The 24,625-nt window shown below is 46.8% G+C and overlaps 1 protein-coding gene across 3 annotated transcripts in view; it reads right to left on the reverse strand.

Annotated features, from left to right (window-relative positions):
• Positions 1–24,625, reverse strand: part of MRPL48 (mitochondrial ribosomal protein L48) — a 40,077-nt gene continuing 15,452 nt past the window's right edge. For 2 of the 3 annotated variants that reach the window (XM_089663379.1, XM_089663377.1), the window contains exons 6-8: positions 22,166–22,268; positions 12,903–12,992; positions 1–302 (exon numbers count right to left, since the gene is read on the reverse strand). In XM_089663379.1, coding sequence (XP_089519505.1) covers positions 219–302; positions 12,903–12,992; positions 22,166–22,268 — 277 coding nt within the window. In that variant the 3' untranslated portion in view covers positions 1–218. The remainder of the gene's footprint in view (positions 303–12,902; positions 12,993–22,165; positions 22,269–24,625) is intronic. The other variant, XM_089663380.1, reaches the window with a different exon arrangement.

A 24,625-nucleotide genomic window follows, 5' to 3' on the forward strand; every position in this document is an offset into this window, starting at 1 on the left:
TTTCCAGTTATTCACTTTTATTTTTAAATATTACAAGTATTGTATAAAAAAAATGACTGTCATCCTTAATCTTCATCCCATCCTTTACCGGCTCTGACCAGGGCTTCATATCACACACATCGGTATTAGTGTGGACCAATTTCTCCATTCCACAGCTGCTCATCACGGTTTCAGTTGGCCTGTGTATCCAGAGAGGTTAAATGGTGGTTCCATGACTCTCAGGAGGGTATCATTATGGCAGCTTTCACCTTTTCCACATCCGGCCGAACCTTGAATCTTTTCAGGTAATCTGCCTCTGTATGCTGCAGAGATATAATACAATAATGTCCGAGATACAGAGAAAAGGAACATAAAGAGGGCCTAACAAAAAGGGAATTTCTACTTTAAAGAGACCCTGTCACTCTGTGCATTCAAGGCAAAGTGACAGGCTCTCTTGGAAGAACTACCCCCCATCTACCAGAGGCTAACTCCTTCTTCCATCAGGTGACAGTGTTTGAAGCATGCAGTTGGGAGATCAGGCCCAAGTACTGCACCTCGGGAGGAGCTCACAAGCTGCTTAAAGCCTAGAAGCACCAAGTATTCACCAAGGGCCGTGACCAATTGGCTACATCAATGGGTGGAAGTCATTTCTTAACCACCTTCCGTCTGGCTGTTGTACTGCAGGGTCGGGTGGCTGTTAATAAAACAGCCTCCCCGCCCCCTGCTTGTGCGCACCCCCTAAGAGCGCGCAGCACCGCGATCCGGTGCCGGCTGTGTCCGGAGAACACAGTGGAACACCGATCATCGCACAGGACCGATCATGTGATCACTAATTGTCCAATCAGTGATCACATGCAGAGTAGTAAGCAAGATGTCACTTCTGACATCATTGCTTACTACGTGTGAAATCTGGGAATGATCACAGAGATCACATGGTACAGGGCTATTCACAACAGCCTTGTACCATATGACAAGCTATGACCAATCACAGCTTGCACAATAGTTCTCAATGGCTGTAAGAATGCAGCCAGAGAGAAGGAGAAATGATTACTTTTACAGCCTTTATGGGTGTAAAAGCAATCGGTGTAAAAAAAAAAAAAAATCATCACCCCCCACAAGTATTACAGTGTCACTGTGGTGACACTGTACTGCTAGGGTGACAGTATGTAAAAAAATAATATAAAAAAATAAAATAAAAATGTACAAAAAATGTTTAACAATTATAATTTTTGGTTATAAACTAATTTGGGTTATTTTTTTTTTTTTACTAAAAAGATAAACGGAATAAATTTTGGCCAAGATTTATGATGAAATATTATTTATTTGCAAAATTTTATAAGAAAAACACTTTTTCAAAATTTTTGGACTTTTTCATTTACATAGCAAAAAAATAAAAATCCCGGTGGTGAATAAATACCACCAAAATAAAGCTTTATCTGTCTCAAAAAAAGCAAAAAAATTAATATGCGTACAGTGTTGCATGACCGCGCAATTGTCAAAGTGTGATAGCGCTAAAAGCTGAAAATTGGCCTGGACAGGAAGGGGGTAAAAGTGTCCGGACTGGAAGGGGTTAACCTCCCTAGCGGTCTGATTATGTCCATATTTCTGTGCTCAGAGCGGTACATTGTTTTCAATGGAAATATGTTGTTTTTTTTATTGTAGGCCTGTAATTTTTAGGAATAACTCACTGAAATCTGTCCGAACATCCCGGGTAGGATAACATTTGAACCATGAAATCATAAATTATAATATAATTAGAGATGAGCGAATCGAACATGACGAAGTGGAATTCGTTCCGAAGATTTGGAAAAATTCGATTCGCGCCGAATCTGAAGATTAGCACACTTCGGATGCACGAATCGAATTTTCCAAAAAATGGCGGCGACATGTGTGGCGACGGAGCGGGGATCTCTGGGAAGGCGCGCAGACAAGGCGCGCTGACCCATAATGCATTCATTCATGACATGTGATCGCATTAGCCAATCAGCAGCCAGCCAGCCAGCCAGCACTGTGTAATGGTGGAGCTATAAATCGCGGCCATCTTAGAATTCTCCATTAGCCTCCGGTCATTCAAGAGAGACAGACCTGTGTGTATGAAGGGACAGAGTTAGGGCCACAGAGACTTTAGGGCCACAGAATCGTTACTCAGGGCCACAGAATCGTTACTCAGGGACACAGAATCGTTACTCAGGGACACAGAATCGTTACTTAGGGCCACAGCTATCAAAGAATCGAAAATTTAAAGTGACATACACCCTTTTTTTTTTTGGTGGCTGTCGTGCACAGTTGGTGCTGCAGTTTGCCGATTGTGCAAAATAAACTGACTTTCTGCTTCACAACCACTATTGTACGTTCAAAGAGTTAAATCCATATACACGCCGGGTGGCGGTAATATTTTTTGGGTGATTAGTGCATTCCAGTGACATAAAACGTACAGTTTCCAGCCAACGGCAAGCTGCAATTGACCGATTGTGTACAATAAACTGACTTTCTGCTTCACAACCACTATTGTACGTTCAAAGAGTTAAATCCGTTTTTATTTTTGGGGTGCTTATTGAATTAAAGAGTATGTCAGACAACACGCAGAGGAGTGGCAGAGGAGGCAATGTTTCAGGAGCGAGCAGACGTGGCAGCAGAGGAAGGGGTCGAGGCAGCACTAGTCGCAGCCAGAGGCCAGTGCTCCCGGTGTCATCCAGCGGTCGTGTCTCCACCGACAACCCTGCCGTCATCGATTGGTTGACTCGGTCATCTTCCTCTTCCCAGGTCACCTCTGACACCTACAGCCAACGGTCGGTGTGTACGTCAGACACAACCGTTAGTTGGCATGGCCCGGGAGCAAGCCCACTGAAATCACGTGTCCTCGACCTGCCCCTGTCCTTTGGTGTTCCCTCACCAAGCGAAGTATCGCATGCTGTGGGCTCAGCCCCACTGTACAGTGAGGAAGAGCTAACAGAGGGCGGTCAGGAACGGGGGGAGACATCCGCCTCTTCAGCAGCCAGGCAAAGAAGTAGTGGCGAGGAGAATGGCTCGGTAGCCGGTCTAGAGACAGGTCTGTCTCCTGACCCACACGCAGCCGAGGGGGCTAGTAGTGACGCGGAGACCCTAATTGATGATGATGAGGCTGATCGCACTTGGCAGCCTCGTCGTCATCAGGCTATTGCTTCCGCATCATCAGGAGAAGAGGGTGCCAGCTTGCCAGCGAGCAAAACAGTCGGTGGGTTGCCCAGGAGGCAGCAGGGTCGCAGCAGTGTCAGTGGAGCCAAACGGCCACGGAGTAGAGCACCAGCTCCACTGCAGCCTACCACCACGGCCAGTAGTGGTGCCGGTGTGCACGGAGGAAGTAGCAGTCAGCCAGTGAGGAGTAGCGGGGGCAAAGTTTCCTACTCGGCGGTGTGGCAATTTTTCGTCAAGCCGCCCGAGGAAGTAAACGTAGCCGTATGTCGACTATGTGGCCAGAAAGTCAAGCGTGGCCAGGGGGCCAATGTTGGGACTACAGCGTTGCGTCAGCATATGCAGCGTTGCCATTCGGTGGCCTGGGAAAACCGTGATAAAGATACGGCGGTTCTGCCTGCCCCAGCCCCCGCTCCATCACCCGCTCCGTTACTTGCTCCGTCACCCGACGTCAATCGCCCTCTATCAGCCAGTCAAGGCTCCAACACCTCTGCTGAGGGGAGTTGTCGCTCGTTGGCATCTTCCGCTCGTTCAGATGCTCCTTCTCCTGCTACTCCTCTTCACGGATTCCGTCAGCAGTCTTTCTTGGAATCCGTTTCCAAGAGACAACAGTTTGCGAGCACGCACCCGACGGTGCAGAAGCTGAACGTCCTCCTGTCCAAGTTGCTGGTGCTGCAGTCCCTCCCTTTCCAAGTGGTGGACTCAGCACCTTTCCGCGAAATGATGGCTTGTGCCGAGCCGCGGTGGAGAGTGCCAAGCCGGCATTTCTTCGCCAAAAAGGCAGTGCCAGCCCTGCATTCACATGTAGAAGAGATGGTGGGCCAGTCTTTGAGCATGTCGGTCTCTGCCAAAGTGCACGGCAGCGCCGACGTGTGGAGCTGTAACTACGGTCAGGGATAGTACATGTCATTTACGGCCCACTAAGTGAACGTGGTGCCGGCACAGCCGCACCAGCAACTTGGACAGGTCACGACGCTTTTGCCTCCACGTTTGCACGTCCTTGGTCCAGCAAAGATGTCCGCCTCTACCACCTCTTCTTCCGCCGTGTCCTCAGCCGCCACCCCCGTGCCAAATCCCATTACCCGACCGGCATATCACATGTGCAGGGCGCAACGGTGTCACGCTGTGCTGCACCTGGTATGCCTTGGCGAACGTAATCACACAGGGGAGGAACTTCTGAGTGTAATGAACAGAGGAATCGACAGATGGCTGTCTCCGCGCAAACTGAAAATCGGAACCATGTTGACCGACAACGGAAAGAACATGGTGTCTGCTCTGCGTCAAGGAAGGTTGTGCCATGCATGGCTCACGTGTTCAATCTGGTTGTCAAGCGGTTCCTAAAATCCACCATCCCACTGCAAGACATCCTTAAAATGTCACGTAAACTTTGCATGCATTTCAGCCATTCCTACACCGCAAAGCACACCCTCCTTGAGCTGCAGCGGCAGAACGGACTTCCACAGCATCGCCTGATCTGCGACGTTGCAACAAGGTGGAATTCAACCCTACATATGTTAGACCGCCTTTACGAACAGCGAAAGGCCATCACCGATTTCCTGATGTTACAAGCGGATAAAGGTACTCCCCTGTGTAACTTAGATGTCAGCCATTGGCAGCTCATGCGTGACACCTGCCGCTTGCTCAGGCCCTTTGAGGAGGCCACGCTATTCGTGAGTCGGCAGGACTATGGGATGAACGACGTCATTCCTCTGTTGCACGTCCTGGAACAAATGCTGTTAACAATGGCTGGTCAGGGTGCGGTAGACGTGGCGCACAGATCTCAACGCCACATGACCCCTGTGGGGGCAGGACAGGAAGAAGAGGAGGAGGTAGAGGAGGACATTGGTGCTCAGGAATTATTGAGTGAAATGGGTGGTTTTTCCACTCAGCGGACAGGAGTGGAGGAGCAGGAGCATCTGGTAGAGGAGGAGGAGGAGACAGAGGACCCAGACGCACCGTGGCAGTATGCTGTGGAGATGGAGGCAGGGAGTCCCTCGCATTCCTTTGCACAAATGGCCCATAGCATGCTCGGTTGCTTGCGTAGCGACAGCCGAATAATAACCATCAGACAGAGGGATGACTTTTGGCTGTCCACCTTGCTGGACCCTCGCTACCGTTCAAAAATGGTGGCCTTTTTCACACCTGCTGAGAGGGAGGCCAAAATAAAGTACTATAAAAACCACCTATGTAGTCAGTTGGTCTCTGCCTTTCTGCGCCAACGTCCATCCTCAGACACTGTGGGCCCTGTGCTCTCGCGTTCCGCTGCCATGGCAGCAGGGGAGGGGTGGGGTGGTAGGAGCAGTGGCAGCTCCACCAGCAGCGGCTGCCTCACTCTGCAGTCGATGATGAGTAGCTTTCTTCACCAGCGCAGTGAGGAAACTACTAACCAGCCGCAGCAGCAGCAGCAGCAGCATCATGTGGACCTGGAGCAGGACCTCAAACAACAGGCTTGGGCCTACTTGGACAGCACCCTGCCAACCGAGGTAGACAATCCCCTTGACTACCGGGCAACGAAACTTGACCTTTGGCCCCAACTAGCTGAATTTGCCCTTGAAAGGCTGTCATGCCCGGCCAGTAGCGTGGCATCGGAGCGCGTGTTTAGTGCGGCAGGAGGTATTGTAACTCCGCGGAGGACACGACTGTCCACCCAAAGTGTGGAGACTCACGTTTGTGAAAATGAATCAGGCGTGGATTAGTCTGGATTTCAAACCACCAGTTCCTGACACAACTGACTAAATCCGCCATGAATCATGCCCCAAACATGTTATTATTTTTAACATAGGCCTCTGTATGGCCTTCAATTTAAGCTGCTTACGCTTCGCCACTCTGCCATGGGCCCCTGTACCGCCTCCTCTTGCTGCTGCCAGGTCCAGAGTGTGTCATGGGTCCCTGTACGGCCTCCCATTGCTGCTGACTTCATCGCCAGACTCTGCCATGTGCCACTTTCAGGTCTCCTTACACTGTTGGTGGGTTCCATTTTGTGATAGGGTGCTGTATGGCCTTCCATTGCTGCTGCCTCCACCGCCACCCTGCGCCATGTGCCTCTGTCGTCTGCTCACGCTGCTGACGGCTTCCGCTTTTTAACCGAGGCCTGTGTTTGGCTTCCGAATACTGCTGCCTCCACCGCCACCCTGCGCCATGTGTCTCTGTCGTCTGCTCACGCTGCTGACGGCTTCCGCTTTTTAAACTAGTCCTGTGTATGTCTTCCGAATACTGCTGCCTCCACCGCCACCCTGCGCCATGTGCCACTTTCAGGTCTCCTTACACTGTTGGTGGGTTCCATTTTGTGATAGGGTGCTGTATGGCCTTCCATTGCTGCTGCCTCCACCGCCACCCTGCGCCATGTGTCTCTGTCGTCTGCTCACGCTGCTGACGGCTTCCGCTTTTTAACCTAGGCCTGTGTATGACCTTCAATTGAAGCTGCTTCTGCTCCGCCACTCTGCCATTGGACTCTTGATAGTCGTCTCCCCACGCTGCTGCTGGGGGGACTTTTTAACATAGGCCTCTGTATGGCCTTCAATTTTAGCTGCTTACGCTCCGCCACTCTGCCATGGGCCCCTGTACCGCCTCCTCATGCTGCTGCCAGGCCCGTAATCTGCCATGGGCCCCCGTACCGACTCCTCATGCTGCTGCCAGGCCCGTAATCTGTCATGGGCCCCTGTACCGCCTCCTCATGCTGCTGCCAGGTCCAGAGTGTGTCATGGGTCCCTGTACGGCCTCCCATTGCTGCTGTCTCCATCGCCACACTCTGCCATGTGCCACTTTCAGGTCTCCTCACACTGCTGGTGGGTTCCATTTTGTCATAGGGTGCTGTATGGCCTCCCATTGCTGCTGCCTCCACCGCCACACTGTGGCTCCACTCTGGTTTTGGCCCCGTGACTGCCCAAATGAGTGAAGTGTGCGGTGATTCTAAGATCGACGGCACTCATCTGCATGTCATACTGACTGACAGTATTATTTCTCTTCCCCAGCAGACTCCAAGGGCATTTAAATTAAAGGTACAGTGTTCTGCACTAATATAAAGGCTCTCTGAAGCCTAGAAACACCCTTTTTATAAGTTAAATTCGTGGCGAATATATTCGGATCGAACCGAATTTGTTCGGCGAATTCGGCGAATCAGCCGAACCGAATTTTTGAATAATTCGCTCATCTCTAAGTATAATAATCATAAAAAATATTAAATTTAATTCAATAATATAATCAAACCAAAAACACTGAAATTTGAAATATAGCGCCAAGTTCGCACATTGCTGAGCAAAGTCGCAGAATCATTTTCAGTGTCTGATGAGGAATTTCCCCCACGAATCATTATCACTCAATTCTGCAAGTGGTTCTGATTTACTATCGCTGTTCTCTAGCCGGTCTAAAACCGCTTTTGACCTAAAGGGACGCTTTTTGGACACCATGGACGTTTCTCAGTTTCCAGGCAGAAAGAACAGTAAAAATGCAGGCAGGACACAGGACAAAGCACTCGGGACAAAATGTATGTGAAATGGTTTGATACAGGAATGTTATACTATGTGATTTTAGTGTATTATGTGAATGTCAAATTTTTTTAATTTTTTTAAATTCCAGCCGGTTTCGCCCCCACCCCCCCGTAAGTCCGGACGCTCGCAGGGAACGAAACCCGGAAGCCAGCATTGCCCGAAGGACATGGCTGGGAACGCTGCAGGGGGGACATCACGGGACCGCAGTACAAGGTAAGTGATCCAAGGATCGCTGGAGAAGCGCTGCAGGCTAATCCTGAGTGTAGCTCGGGGTTACAGTTTCTGGTACTGAAAGTTAACCCCGAGCTATGCTCGGGAATACCGCCAGGGGGGTTAACAAAAGGACCTCTCACTTTTCAACTTATGCCAGACAAGGAATTGCTTTCGATGAAAAGTTCAAGATATCCCCAGAACTCTTGCCAAGATGTGCAAAAATCCACAACATACTGAGACATTGGTCAGCCACTGATGATGCAACTCCCGTGACTGCGCGCAGGACATACATCATCCCGACACCCGGCTCTCTTCATTGCACACGGAGCTGGCATGTTAGGCAGAGAGTTTATAAGTTTAACCCCTCGCCTACCAGGCACTTTTACCCCCTTCCTGTCCAGGCCAATTTTCAGCTTTCAGCGCTGTCGCACTTTGAATGACAATTGTGCGGTCACGCAACACTGTAACCATATGAAATTTTTGTCATTTTTTTCACACAAATAGAACTTTCTTTTGGTGGTATTTAATCCCCACTGAGTTTTTGATTATTTTGCTAAATAAAACAAAAAACACCTGAAACTTTTGAAAAAAAACAAAAAAAAAAAAAAAAAAAACCGCACTTTTCTTCATTTTCTTCATTTGTTATAAAATTTTGCAAATAAATAACATTTCTTCATAAATTTAGGTCAAAATTTATTCTGATACATTTCTTTGGTGAAAATAATAATTGAATTTGTATTTTTTTTTAAATGTTTCTATTACTGTTTTTTTATTTTTCATTAAATTTTTTCTTGTTCTTACTATTTTATTTTCCAGTACTGTGACCAAAGCAATACAATGTTACCACAGTAACACTGAACTACTCTGGGCAAGTGATCAGGATTTTTTTTTTATTCTTAACACATTATGATTGCTAATACTGATGTATTTCATTGATATTTGCAATCATTGTTACTGAATGAAACTGATTCAGTCTATTGTTGTGAATAGCTGTGATTGGGCAAAGCTTATCACATGATACAGATGGGCTGTGATTGGCCCTGTCTGTATCATGCGACTGCCTTGACCAGTCACAGCTAACAACATAATTGTATACAATGGATGGCATGACAGGAAGCCATCCATTGTATACAATTGACATGTAATCTGCTGTGATTGGTCACAGCGGTCACATGACAAAAGCAATGGGCCGGTGTAGTGGTATGTCATTGGCTGTATCCCGTGGACACAGCCGGCGAGAGATGGCGCCGCTGCGCAGTCCCGTGAGTGTCTCGCTCCCAGCACAAAGACCATGGTGTCACTGAGAGCCCCTGGTCCCGTTCTAACGATCGTGACTCCTGATTCCAGGTCTCATGATCGCTGTGATAGCCCCTGATTGGCTATCAAAGTGATCATTCACTGTACAGCCCGGCCCCCTTGTTCTTTTTTCTCTCTATGAATGGAGGAGAGAGATATATTGTATCACTAACTCCTGGCATAGAGAGAAAAAAAAGTTTGAAAAAAAACAAAAAAAAAAAAAGAAAATACATATTTAAAAAAAGAAAGAAAAAAGAAAAAATACCTATATCAAGGTTTGATCTAGTTCAGTGCCAGGGTAAGTGTTTGGGTCAAGGTCAAAAGGTCAGGATTTTTTTTTCAAATTGGTATTAGTGTCAGTGTGTTTAGGTAAAAAAAATAAAAAAACAAAAAACAAAACAAAATGCGCACTATTGTTTCTGGGCTGTAGTACGGGAACAAATAACATACACATATATGGTATTGCTGCGATCGTCAAGAGCTAAAAAATTTATTTTGGGTTGTTCTTTGGTGGTAGGTTATGGTAGTATTAAAATGAATGGTGAAGCGCTACCAATATCATGCAATCAAACGGGAAATGGCAACATATATGAAAACATATATAAAAAACAAATGAGGTTGACACATCACATGTGAGCAGTACAATATAACACTCAGTGTATTGATCCAATTGGATCTAATGAAGTGCTGCTAAAGTGAAACAGGTAAGACCTGTAGCAAAAAAAGTGGACCCTTTTTCCTGATGGAAAAAATCAAAACAACCTCCCCCTGTCCACATAGGGGACTTATGGTGAATATTACGTGACCCCCTCAGGGGGTAAAGGGCACAGATCAATGTGACCAGTGCCAGTTGTGAATGAATCAAAGTCCAACACTCATAAATACATAAACATGCATTAGTCAGTATAAATGTCCAAAAACACTATAAGCCGACACACTAGTGCATGTGATCAGTATAAATGTCCAAAAACACACAGGCTAATAACTGCAAGCCAACACACTGGTGCTCGTGATAAGGTGGTCTTCAAAGTAGGTGATAGGAATCCTAAATGGCAGAAATGCCCCCTCACCTCCAAGCACCAACCACAAGAGCCAGCTCGCCTTATAAATCTCACCACGATCCCAGAGAACAGACCTCGTCCTGGCAAAGGATGTTGCATAAGATCCTGAGGAAGTCACGTGATATCGTGACGCAACGCGTCGGTACGCCAGTTCCGGTGACGCACTTCCGGTTGGATGCCATTTTGGACATGCTCACAGGCCCATGCAGTACACCCATATTAAGTGGTGGAAATGCGATTTTAACAAGCATGTAATGTAAGTGGGCAATTTTTACTTCTATTACTTGTTGTTTAATAAACATATTGCACTATGGAGGATGTTTTTGCTTATTAAACAACAAGTAATAGAAGTAAAAATTGCCCACTTACATTACATGCTTGTTAAAATTGCATTTCCACCACTTAATATGGGTGTACTGCATGGGCCTGTGAGCATGTCCAAAATGGCATCCAACCGGAAGTGCGTCACCGGAACTGGCATACCGACGCGTTGCGTCACGATATCACGTGACTTCCTCAGGATCTTATGCAACATCTTTGCCAGGACGAGGTCTGTTCTCTGGGATCGTGGTGAGATTTATAAGGCGAGCTGGCCCTTGTGGTCGGTGCTTGGAGGTGAGGGGGCATTTCTGCCATTTAGGATTCCTATCACCTACTTTGAAGACCACCTTATCACGAGCACCAGTGTGTTGGCTTGCAGTTATTAGCCTGTGTGTTTCTGGACATTTATACTGATCACATGCACTAGTGCAGGGGTCTGCAACCTTTAAGACATAAAGAGCCACTTGGACCCGTTTCCGAGAGGGAAAAAAAGACTGGGAGCCGCAAAACCATTGCAACATTTAAAACAAATCCGACACTGCATATATTGCAAAAAACGCTCTGGTCATGAAGGGGGTTTAAGGGCCCAGTAAGCAAAGGGTTAATCAGGGCCACAGTGTATCGTCATAATCACAATCATAGCCTTAGGTCAGTGGTGGGCAACCTTTTTTTTCGACTGAGCCAAATCTCGCCAAAACCACGATTGAAATTTATTTTGAGAGAAACATTTTTAAAACTGAAAATACATCCCCCATATAGTAATTCATCCCCCATATAGTAATTCATCCCCCATAGTAATTCATCCCCCATAGTAATTCATCCCCCCTATAGTAATTCATCCCCCGTAGTAATTCATCCCCCGTAGTAATTCATCCCCCCTATAGTAATTCATCCCCCCTATAGTAATTCATCCCCCCTATAGTAATTCATCCCCCCTATAGTAATTCATCCCCCATAGTAATTCATCCCCCCTATAGTAATTCATCCCCCCCATAGTAATTCATCCCCCCCATAGTAATTCATCCCCCCCATAGTAATTCATCCCCCCTATAGTAATTAATCCCCCCTATAGTAATTAATCCCCCCTATAGTAATTCATCCCCCCTATAGTAATTCATCCCCCATATAGTAATTCATCCCCCCCATAGTAATTCATCCCCCCTATAGTAATTCATCCCCCCTATAGTAATTCATCCCCCATAGTAATTCATTCCCCATATTGTGTGAATTTACTTACCTTTGCTCCGCGCGTTCCTCTCGCTGGGTTCCCGCGCCGTTCTGGTCTTCAGGGCGGACTGTGAGAGGAGAGGAGTTCGTCATGCTGCCCCGCCTACATCCGGGCTGCCCCGCCTACATCCTGACAGCCAATGTTTGCCAGCGGGCGCCCGGCACACAGAAGATCTGCATTAAAAGAGCCGCGGCTTGCCGACCCTATTGCCTGTCACCTGGTGGGCAGTGTGCTCTGGAGCCGCAGGAAAGGTGAAAAAGAGCTGCATGCGGCTCCGGAGCTGCGGGTTGCCGACACCCGCACTAGTGTGTCGGCTTATAGTGATTTTGGACATTTATACTGACTAATGCATGTTTATGTATTTATGAGTGTTGGACTTTGATTCATTCACAACTGGCACTGGTCACATTGATCTGTGCCCTTTACCCCCTGAGGGGGTCACGTAATATTCACCATAAGTCCCCTATGTGGACAGGGGGAGGTTGTTTTGATTTTTTCCATTAGGAAAAAGGGTCCACTTTTTTTGCTACAGGTCTTACCGGTTTCACTTTAGCAGCACTTCATTAGATCCAATTTGATCAATACACTGAGTATTATATTGTACTGCTCACATGTGATGTGTCAACTTAATTTGTTTTTTATATATGTTTTTATATATGTTGCCATTTCCCGTTTGATTGCATGATATTGGTAGCCCTTCACCATTCATTTTAATATTGCCATTTACCTAGTGAAGTCAGGTCAGGTGATAGCAGCTTCTTTGTAGGTGTCCATTTAAGCGCAGAAGGTTTCATCCATCAGGTTATGGTAGTAACAAGAAAAACACAGCTAAAAATTTACAAAAATTATTTTTTTTTTTTACTATCCTGGGCCAGTTTTCCTTTGATAATATATATATATAAAAAAAAAAAAAAAAAAAAAACACAGGAGATATCCATTGCCATTTACCACCAACTGAAAGCCCAATTTGTCCTGAATATAAAACCAAAAAGCAACGCGGTATAATCCACATGGATGTACAAAGTAGTTGTGATGATATGGACGGTTTTACTAACACATGTCAACGTTGCAAAATTGTGCTTAGGCATGAAGATTTGTTTTACCCTTAGGCTTGAAGGGGTTAATATCTGAGAACAGTTCTCTTACCTTAATGACTTGAAGTTGGATCCCTTCTGGCTGATTCATCATCATGACCTCCAGGATAATAGGGGCCAGGGTAGCTTTGAGGCCACTTACCTAAGAAAAGACCACCATGAATAGCCGGTACCATCAACACTCTCCACATCAAAGATATTTACCTGTAAAAGCCTCCCTTGTGTAGACATCCAAAAGCCCTGAGACTGCTGCCAAAATCTTGGATGTGATGTCAGCAGCCCCAGCAGACTCAGAGCTGACACTGCGACATGCAGTATGGTTTTGCCCTTCAAGCCTTCCCTGGCAGCTACATAAAAAGGTTAGAGGGGGTGGTGGAGCTGGGCCAGCACAGAAGAGAACAGGGCTACAACATGCTAGGAGGGAGGGAGCGGTGTTAGAGAATTGACTCTTGCTGCAGTAGTCAATTTTTCTTGCACGTTCAGGGGCACATTGCAAGTGAATAAAAAAAAAAAAAAAAAAAAGCAGATTTATAGACTAAAAAACACTACAAGCACACTTTAATAATAGTTAAAAAAAGTTGCAGGTAGCAGCGCAGAAAAATGTGAGTTGGTGGCAGAGTCTCTTTAAGACTTCCTAGGAGGCAAACACATACACCAATCTGTCTAGAAGAAATGAATATTTCTGGATTGTGGAAGGCAGGGAACATACAGGTTTGCAGAGCATATTCTTGCTGTTAACTAATCTTAGGACCCCAGTGCTCCAAGGCTAGAGTGGAGGCCAACCAAAAGTGAAATGTATGCTTCTGACAAATGCCAGTTGGTCTCTTATCTCCTGTAGGAACTTTACTCTTGAAATGATGGTAAATGCCAAAATTAAAAATAGACAGGTTTATACTTATAATTGAATTGCACAGAGTGGCCCAATCTTGTTGGGTCCCCTGCCGGAGCTCCTGCCTCCTCCTCTCCAGCCAGTGCCCCCCATAGGAAGCTTGTAAACCGAGGTATACAAATTATTAAAGAATACAACCTCCCAGCCAAATCTTCTGCAATGTTAAACTGGAAGGTCAAAACTGGCCAAGAATTCTCCGCTGAGTACTGGGTAGATAGAGACGTGCTGGTAGTTTAATTGGCTCCTGTCTAAATTGTCCCTAGTATGTGTATGTATGAATGTGAGTTAGGGACCTTAGATTGTACACCCCTTGAGGGTTAGGGACTGATGTGAATGTACAATATATATATATGTAAAGCGCTGCGTAAATTGACAGTGCTATATAAGTACCTGAAATAAATAATAAATAAAATAAATTAATACATTTTTTTTAATTTCAGGTACTTATATAGCGCTGTCAATATACGCAGCGCTTTACATATATATATTGTACATTCCCATCAGTCCCTAACCCTCAAGGGGCGTACAATCTAAGGTCCCTAACTCACATTCATACATACACATACTAGGGACAATTTAGACAGGAACCAATTCACCTTGCAGCATGTCTTTGGAGTGTGGGAGGAAACCGGAGTACCCGGAGGAAACCCACGCAGGCACAGGAAGAACATGCAAACTCCAGGCAGGTGGTGCCGTAGTTTGGATTTGAACCAACGACCCTAATACTGCCAGGCGGAAGTGCTAACCATTTAGCTACTGTGCTGCCCATATATATATTATATATATATATATATATATATATATATATATATATATATATATATATATATATATATACACAGTGGGGATCGAAAGTTTGGGCACCCCAGCTAAAAATTTGTATTAATGTGCATAAAGAAGCCAAGGAAAGATGGAAAAATCTCCAAAAGGCATCAAATTACAGATTAGACATTCTTATAATATGTCAACAAAAGTTAGATTTTATTTCCATCATTTACACTTTCAAAATAACAGAAAACAAAAAAATGGCGTCTGCAAAAGTTTGGGCACCCTGCAGAGTTAATATCTTGTACTGCCCCCTTTGGCAAGTATCACAGCTTGTAAACGCTTTTTGTAGCCAGCCAAGAGTCTTTCAATTCTTGTTTGAGGTATCTTTGCCCATTCTTCCTTACAAAAGTCTTCCAGTTCTTTGAGATTTCTGGGCTGTCTGTCACGCACTGCTCTTCTAAGCCCTATCCATAGATTTTCAATTATGTTGAGGTCAGGAGATTGTGAAGGCCATGGCAAAACCTTCAGTTTTTGTAGAAGCCATCCTCTCTTTAACTTCAGCTTTTTCACAGATGGCATCAAGTTACCATCCAAAATTTGCTGAAATTTTATTGAATCTATTTTTCCTTTTACTTGTGAGATGTTCCCTGTGCCACTGGCTGCAACACAACCCCAAAGCATGATTGATCCAACCCCATGCTGAACAGTTGGACAGAGGTTCTTTTCATTAAATTCTGTGCCCCTTCTTCTCCAAACGTACCTTTGCTCATTCCGGCCAAAAAGTTCAATTTTAACCTCATCGGTCCACAGAACTTGTTTCCAAAATGCATCAGGCTTGTCTATATGTTCATTTGCAAAGTTCAAACGATGATTTTTGTAGTGAGGACGTAGGAGAGGTTTTCTTCTGATGACTCTTCCATGAAGACCATATTTGTACAAGTATCTCTTTATAGTGGAATAGTGTACCACAACTCCAGTGTCTGCCAGATCTTTCTGGAGGGATCGTGCAGTCAAACGTGGGTTTTGAATTGTTTTTCTCACAATCCTGCGAGCTGTTCTGTCTGATATTTTTCTTGGTCTTCCAGATCTTGCTTTAACTTCCACTGTTCCTGATGACTGCCATTTCTTAATTACATTCCGAACAAAGGATATTGACATCTGAAAACGCTTTGCTATCTTCTTATAGCCTTCTCCAGCTTTGTGAGCGTCAACTATTTTCAGTTTCAGTTTTCTAGACAACAGCTTAGAAGAACCCATGGTGCTGATTGTTGGGGCAAGGTCAGATGAGTCTGAGCATTTAAAACCTTTGAGATTGACATCACCTGGTCTTCCCAGATGATGATTGAGAACAATCCATGACACTGGCAGGTCTCAGCTTTGCAAAGGGAGCAGCGCATGCTATAAATTCTGCAGGGTGCCCAAACTTTTGCAGACGCCATTTTTTTGTTTTCTGTTATTTTAAAAGTGTAAATGATGGAAATAAAATCTAACTTTTGTTGACATATTATAAGAATGTCTAATCTGTAATTTGATGCCTTTTGGAGATTTTTCCATCTTTCCTTGGCTTCTTTATGCACATTAATACAAATTTTTAGCTGGGGTGCCCAAACCTTCGATCCCCACTGTATACATATATACACACACACACACACATATATTATTATTATACAGTATTTATAAAGCACCGATAGTTCGCTCAGCGCTGTACAATACAAAGGGGGACAGAACATGTGACAGAACAATAACAATACAATGCAAAACATGAGGGGATTGAGGGCCCTGCTCTTTCGAGCTTACAGTCTAGGAGGGAGGGGATAGTGGTACAGGAGGAGATAGTTGTGGGGGATGGAGTGGTAGGAAGAGCGGAGGAGGTTAGCAGGGGGTGGGGTAGGCTTCCCTGAAGAGATGGGTTTTCAGGGTGCGCCTAAAGGAGAGGAGAGTAGGTGATAATCTGATTGGTTTGGGCAGGGAGTTCCAGAGGATGGGTGACACCCTGGAGAAGTCCTGGAGGTGGGCATGGGAGGAGGAGACCAGGGAACTAGAGAGAAGGAGGTCTTGTGAGGAGCGGAGTGTGCGTGTTGGGTGGTACTTGGATATTAGGTCAGTGATGTAGTTCGGGGTAGTATGGTGGACAGCTTTGTACGTCAGTGTTAGGATTTTGAATTTGATCCGTTGCACAATCGAAAGCCAGTGGAGGGATTGGCAGAGGGGGGTGGCGGAGATGGAGCGGTTGGAAAGGTGAATGAGTCTGGCAGCCGTATTCAGGATTGACTGAAGTGGGGATAGCCAGCGGCGAGGCAGGCCAGTAAGGAGGGAGTTGCAGTAGTCGAGTCGTGATATGATGAGGGAGTGGATGAGCTGTTTAGTGGTTTCTGGGGTTAGGAACGTGCAGATTTTGGCGATGTTGCGGAGTTGGAGTCTGCACGAGCTTGTTAAAGATTGAACTTGGGGCTGGAAGGATAGGTTGGAGTCCAGAATGACACCAAGTACTCTGGCCTGCGGGGCGGGTTTGATGGTGGCATTGTTGGACATGATGGAGAAGTCAATGGGGGGTGGTGTCCGGGCTGGGGGGTTCAGTTTATGGAAGTGGAGCGACATCCAGTCTGATATGTCGCTCAGTAGGTGTGTGATTCGGGCAGAGACTGAGGGGGTGAGGTGGGGGGTTGAGAGATAGATTTGTGTGTCGTCGACAGAGGTGGTAGTTGAAGCCGTGAGAGTGTATGAGTTGGCCAAGGAAGGAGGTGTAGATGGAGAAGAGAAGGGGCCCGAGGACAGACTCCTGAGGGACCCCAACAGAGAGGGGGAGTGAGGGGGAGGTGGTAGCATTATAGGTAACGCTGAAAGAGCGTTGTGACAGGTAGGATGAGAGCCAGGAGAGAGCAGAATCTCTGAGGCCGAGGGAGTGTAGTTTTTTGAGGAGGGGGTGGTCGACTGTGTCGAAGGCCGCAGAGAGGTCAAGGAGTAGGAGCACTGAATAGTGGCCATTTGCTTTGGCGGTTAGCAGGTCGTTGGAGAGTTTGAGTAAGGCAGTTTTGGTGGAGTGTAGGGGACGGAAGCCGGACTGTAGGGGATCGAGGAGGTTGTTGTCGTTGAGGTGAGAGCATAGGCGGGTGTAGACTAGGCGCTCGAGGAGTTTGGATGTAAATGGGAGCAGGGAGATGGGTCTGAGGTTGTTTGGGTCATTGGGGTCCAGGGAGGGCTTTTTAAGTATAGGGGTGATGTGTGGATGTTTCAGAGGGGAGGGGAAAGTGCCGGAGGAGAGGGAGAGATTGAAGATGTGGGTGAGGGAGCATAGGATGTAGGAGTTGTGAGGGGATAGGGTCAAGGGGGCAGGGGGTGAGGCGGGCATCAGAGAAGATCTTGGAGACTTCCTCGATGGTAGTAAGGTCAAAGGTGTGAAGTGTTGGGGGGGCTTCAGTATGAGGAATGAAGGGTGGGGTGGAAGTGGAGGTCAGAGCAGTGGTGGGGCCGTGGGAGAGGGGTGATGAGGGGGTAGCTGAGTGAGGGGGAATGGGGTTGGAGGGAGTTTGAGCAGCGACGAAGTCCCTGCGGGTTATGTCGAGGGAGAGGGGAGATGAGGGGGTAGCTGTGTGAGAGGGGACGGGTTGAGGGGGCGTGTGAGTTGCGGCAATGTCCTTGCGAATTGTGTCAATCTTGTTTTTGAAGTGATTGGCAATCTCAAGGGCGGTGAGTGAGGTGCTGGGTGGAGGTGGGGGTGGCGAGAGTAGAGAGTTGAAGAGTCAGCGAGGACTGGAGGAGAGGGCCTTGATGAGGGTCAGGAAGTAGGCTTGTTTGGCTGCATGGAGGGAGAAGGTGTAGGTGTGGAAGGCAGATTTGTAGCAGGTGAAGGCTTGTTGGGATTTGGTTATGCGCCATAGTCGCTCCAGGGCACGACTGTGTCGTTTGAGGGTTTTGGTGTGATCGGTCTGCCAGGGCTGGAGCGGTCGGGGTCTGATGTTGCGTGTGGTTAAAGGCGCTAGTGAGTCAAGGGCTGTTGACAGTGCGTTGTTGTAGGCAGTCATAGCCAAGTCGGGGCAGGACAGGGGGAGGATGCTGTCATGGAGTTGATCAGCTGCAGCGTGGAGGGGGGCAGGGTTAAGGTTGCGGAGGTTACGGCTGGTAGTAGTGTGACATTTGGAGGGGTAGGCGTTGGAGGACGAGGAGATAGAGAAGGTGATCAGGTTGTGGTCAGAGAGAGGGAAGGGGGTGTTAGTGAGGTTGTGGGGAGCGCAGCGGTTGGAGAAGACAAGGTCCAGGATATTAACGTCGGAGTGGGTGGTGGATTGTATGCACTGTGCAAGTGCAAAGGAGGAGGTTAGGTGGAGGAGACGGGCTGTGTCCGGGTTGTCGAGGTTGACAGGGATGTTGAAATCCCCAAGGATGATGGTCGGTAGCTCAGAGGAGAGGAAGAAGGGTAGCCAGGAGGAAAAGTCATCCAGGAAGCGGGATATGGATCCAGGAGGCCGGTATATCACAGCAATCTTCAGGGGGGTTGGGGAGAATAGTCGGACGCAGTGGGCCTCGAAGGAGGAGAAGGATAGGGAGGGGGGGGTTTGGGAGGACTCGGAAGGTGCTCTGTGGTGACAGGAGCAGACACACACACACACACACACACACACACACAAACACACACTCCCTACATATGTAAAGCGCTGTGTAAATTGACGGCGCTATATAAGTACCTATAATAATAATATGCACAAGTACTCGCTCTATTACTATACAAAAAACAGCGGTCCAGCTACACACCAGATGGTATTGTACCCCAGTTACATTGCATAATATGCTTCCTATCGTCTCAGAACGATGTTTCAGAGGTTGCAGTGACGGGGGGGGGGGGCACATCTCCATATATTCTGGAGCTGTAACACCCTTAAACCCCTCTGGCAAAGGGCATCTGCCACAGTGGCTAAGATCACAGGTGTCTCGGTGACCCTTACTTACGCAACGTGCCTACTATTTGCTGACCTACCTTAGGTGTCACCCCCTACTCAGAAATCTGCACACACACTATTTAGTAATATTCATTGGGCCATTGCCCTAAACTGGTACTCCCCATCAGTTGTGTGGCCCCAAGTTATTCAGCGTATGGAAGCGATCGAATTAATGGAGAGGATTCACCATACTGTCATGGATAAAATGCATATTTACCACCGTAAATGGTCTTCCTGGTCCTCATACTGATATGGTGACAACAACTGGTATACTGACTGTACTATACATTGATCCTTTGGATTTACCCCATAGTCCTCATATATGTTATTCCTTACTGTATGATTAGAAGGCTTTTTTTTATATGTATAGTGCTCTACTGTTTCTTATTATAAAAAGCTAAATTGTCTGCCATGCTGTATTGGGCAGTTTGTTTGATTGTTTTCTGCCCGCCTACTTTTTGCCTGGGCGGCACAGTGGCTTAGTGGTTAGCACTTCTGCCTTGCAGTAAATGGGTCATAGGTCCAGTTCCCAACCATGACGCCTCCTGCATGGAGTTTGCATGTTCTCCCTGTGCATGCGTGGGTTTCCTCCGGGTACTTCGTTTTCCTCCCACACTCCAAAGACATGCTGGTAGGTTAATTGGCTCCTGTCTAAATTGTCCTAGTTTCATCCCTGGCCATGCAGGATCTCCTGCATGGGTGGGGTTGGGGAAAGACCTGGCAACCTACCCTGTAAAAGTAATTGCTAAGAGAGTTCATGGAAAAAGTCGCTTACGAGTGACGGTCCATGCAATCGCCAAGGGTCGGATACAACCGAATGGATAGATAGACTTTTTGCCTACACTCTGTACATTCTTTTCTAATATTACCTTCAAAAAAGCATTTGTAAACAAAAATAAAAAATATTAAATCGGTGTCAGTATGTTTTAGGTAGGATAAAAAAAACAAAAAAAAGCAAAATGCGCACCATTGTGTCTTGGCCGTGCTACGGGTACAAACAACAACTAACATGCACATATGTGGTATCGCTGCGATTGCCAGAAGCGGGAGAATTTATTTTGGGTTGTTCTTTGCTAGTAGGCTAATGGTAGTAACAAGAAATATACAGCTAAATTAAAAAAAAAAAAAAAAAAAAAAAGGAGAAGGATCAGGAGATATCCATCACCATTTACCACCAAATGGCAACCCAATTTGTCCTGAATATAAAACCAAAAAACAACGCGGTATAATCCACCTGGATGCACAAAGTAGTTGTGATATGTACAGTAACATACCGTATTTGCCGGCGTATAAGACGACTGGGCGTATAAGACGACCCCCCTACTTTTCCTGCTAAAATGTAGTGTTTGGGCTATACTCGCCGTATAAGACTACCCCTCTTCCAATGCACACCAGTGGGAGGAATAGTGCCCCATCATTGATGTCAGTGGGAGGAATAGTGCCCCATCATTGGTATCAGTGGGAGGAATAGTGCCCCATCATTGGTATCAGTGGGGGGAATAGGTGCCCCATCATTGGTATCAGTGGCAGGAATGGTGCCCCATCATTGGCATCAGTGGGAGGAATAGTGCCCCATCATTGGTATCAGTGGGGGGAATAGGTGCCCCATCATTGGTATCAGTGGCAGGAATAGTGCCCCATCATTGGTGTCAGTGGGAGGAATGGTGTCCCATCATTGGTGTCAGTGAGGGGTGGAATAGTGCCCCATCATTGGTGTCAGTGGGGGGAGGAATAGTGCCCCATCGTTGGTGTCAGTGGGGGGGGGGAATAGTGCCCCATCGTTGGTGTCAGTGGGGGGGGGGAATAGTGCCCCATCATTGGTGTCAGTGGGGGGGAGGAATAGTGCCCCATCGTTGGTGTCAGTGGGAGGAATAGTGCCCCATCGTTGGTATCAGTGGGAGGAATAGTGCCCCATCATTGGTATCAGTGACACCAATGATGGGGCACTATTCCTCCCACTGAGACTTGCTGACCCTGTTCTCGTATGGTGCTGCTGCAGCCAGCATATGTGGTTGCAGCAGCACCTCTACACAGAGCACTTACCTGCTGCTCCGGCACTCAATTTTCGCGGGGCCGCTCGGCTCCGCCCCCTCGCCGGTGATTGGCCGCCTGTGTGCCTTTCCTGAGCTACAGTTCTGGCGGCCAATCACCGGTGAGGAGGCGGAGCCGCGCAGCCGCACGAACATCCAGTGGCCGAACTGAAGGAGACGCCGCGCTTCCTGGACCGGATCGTTGTGGGACTGGATCCAGGTAAGAGACGTCAGCCCCTGCAAACCCCTGTACTTAATGCCGCAGCCCCCCTAACATGTGTACCGGCGTATAAGACGACCCCCGACTTTTGAGAAGATTTTCAAGGGTCAAAAAGTCGTCTTATACGCCGGCAAATACGGTATGTCAAAGTTGCAAAATTGTGCTTAGGCATTAACATTTGTTTAACCCTTAGGCGTGAAGGGGTTAAGGTAAAAAATGTTTAGGCTTTAAAACCATTTTCAGTTCTCAGCTCTGAACACCTGATGCAGATATCATGAAGCAGTCCCACTCTCCCTGCAGTATAATTAAAACATATTACTAATAATTGACCTGGAGGTGCAGGTATACCCCCAGGAGGGCAGATATTCTGTCAGGGAAATGTCAGAGATGGAGGCGCTACACAAGATTTCCAGCTGGCCTGAGGATTTGAAGTCAAGTAATGCGCAATGAATGTAGAGAAAGGTCTCCGCTCACCTGGATGACTCGCTCGTGGGTGGTGAGTATGTAATCCACGGTCATCTTGCTCTTCGCATCCTGCTGCACCAGAATCTCCTTGCTCCTGGTCTGCAGGGCATAGCTGGGGAAACACATCAATATAGGAGGTTTTGTTGCAGAATAAACACACAAAGCCTACCTGCCAGCAATTTACAAATAAAAGCCATTTTAATTCTACTTTAAAAGCTGTTGTTGGCTGAATTTTTTTTTTTTCTCTAAGCATGAGTTGGTCTTAAAGCCAATCTCCAGAGTTTAACCCCTTCCAGTCCGGACACTTTTACCCCCTTCCTGCCCAGGGCAATTTTCAGCTTTCAGTGCTATCACACTGTGAATGACAATTGCGCAGTCATGCAACACTGTACCCATATGAAATTTTTAGCATTTTTTTGAGACAGATAAAACTTTATTTTGGTGGTATTTATTCACCGCTGGGATTTTTATTTTTTTTGCTATGTAAATGAAAAAGTCCAAACATTTTGAAAAAAAGTGTTTTTCTTATAAAATTTTGCAAATAAATAGTATGTCATCATAAATCTTGGCCAAAATTTATTCCGTTATCTTTTTAGTAAATAAAAAAAAAATAATCCAAATTAGTTTATAACCAAAAATTATAATTTTTAAACATTTTTTTATATGATTTATGTTTTTTTTGGGGGTTTTTTTACATACCGTATTTTTCGCCGTATAAGACGCACTTTTTCTTCCCCAAAACTGGGGGGGAAATGTCAGTGCATCTTATGGAGCGAATATGGAGCAGCCGGTCCGGTATTTCCACCGCGGCTGTGTCAGAATACCAGGCCGGCCGCTCAGCTCTGCAGCGGGACCTTACCTGTTCCTCTATCCAGTGGCGTGCTGTCTTCCTGGCTTCTGTAGTGTGGGCACTGGGCATGACAGCCGGGTGCCAAGTGCGCATGCGCAAGAAGCGGTGCTTTTTGTGAATGGTAAGGCGGTACCTGGGACACATGACAGATCCCAGAAGCCGCCGGACCAATCACAAAGCGCAAGTGCTTCTCGCTCATGCGCACTGGGCACCCAGCTGTCATGCCGAGCGCCATTACAGAAGCCGGGAAGACAGCGCGCGGCTGGATCGAGGAACAGGTAAGATCAAACAAAAACTCTGCGGAAGTAAGAGCGGGTACCTGTCAAATTCAGGTACCCGCTCCCCACCTCCCCAAAGGTCAGCAGTCATCTGTACTGTCCGCAGTCTCTGGTCATCCCTGTGCTGTCCGCAGTCTCTGGTCATCCCTGTGCTGTCCGCAGTCTCTGGTCATCTCCTGTACTGTGTCTGCAGTCCATTAGTTCAGAATTCTAGTTCTAAAACCTAGGTGCGTCTTATGGTCAGGTGCGTCTTATACGGCGAACAATACGGTACTTGTCACCTTAGCAGTACAGTGTCACCATGGTGACACTGTACTACTTGTGGGGGGTGATGAAGATTTTTTTTTTTTTTTTTTTTTACACTGATTGCTTTTACACCCATAAAGGCTGTAAAAGCAATCATTTCTCCTTCTCTCTGGCTGCATTCTTGCAGCCATTAAGAACTACTGTGTGAGCTGTGTTTGGTCACAGCTTGTCACATGTTGTGAATAGCCTTGTACCATGTGACCTCTGTGATCATTCACAAATTTCACACGTAGTAATCAATGATGTCAGCAAGTGACATCTTGCTTACTACTCCGCATGTGATCACTGATTGGCCAATCACTGATCACATGATCGGGACCCGTCTGACGATCGGTGTTCCACTGTGTCCGGAGGACACAGCGGGCACCGGATCGCGGTGCTGCGCGCTCCCAGGGAGCGTGCACAGCTTGAACACAAAAAGCTGCGGATCCCCTTTAACCGCTTTCCTGCTGGCCTATATACACGTGATTTTGCATTTCTGGGTAGGGGGGCGAACGCGCCCCCTACCCACGCTGCTATTAGTGGCCTCGGCTGTCAATCACCGGGTCCCAGCCGGTGATTACTCCCCATCACCCAGTGATCGCCAAGCATTACTGACAGGCGACAGAACTGCATGTTCACAATACAGTTCTCTCCTCTGTCAGCCCCAGCACACTGCTTTGTATGGCTCTGCATAGCAGGGCCATACAAAGCCGAATTCTTACAGTGGAAAGCACAGACACAACCTCATATTAAAAAACACACACAGCACACAGTTACCCTTTGATTGCCCCAGATGTTAACCCCTTCCTGCCCAGTGCCATTCATACAGTGTCGGTGGTTTTTATTAGCACTGATCACTGTATTGGTGTCACTGGGGATTTCAGTTCCCCCCGTGTAAGAATGCCCGCCGCAGTCCCGCTATAAGTCACCAATCACCGCTATTACTAGTAAAAATAAAAATTAACATTCACGGAAACCAATTAATTTACTGGTATTGAGATTCTGTTTTAGCAAAGATATGGAGCAGAATACATTTTGTCCTAAAATTGTGAC

This window comes from Staurois parvus, unplaced genomic scaffold (assembly GCF_062004578.1).
Source record: "Staurois parvus isolate SC_StPar_1 unplaced genomic scaffold, SC_StPar_1.0 ptg001674l, whole genome shotgun sequence".
NCBI lineage: Eukaryota > Metazoa > Chordata > Amphibia > Anura > Ranidae > Staurois > Staurois parvus.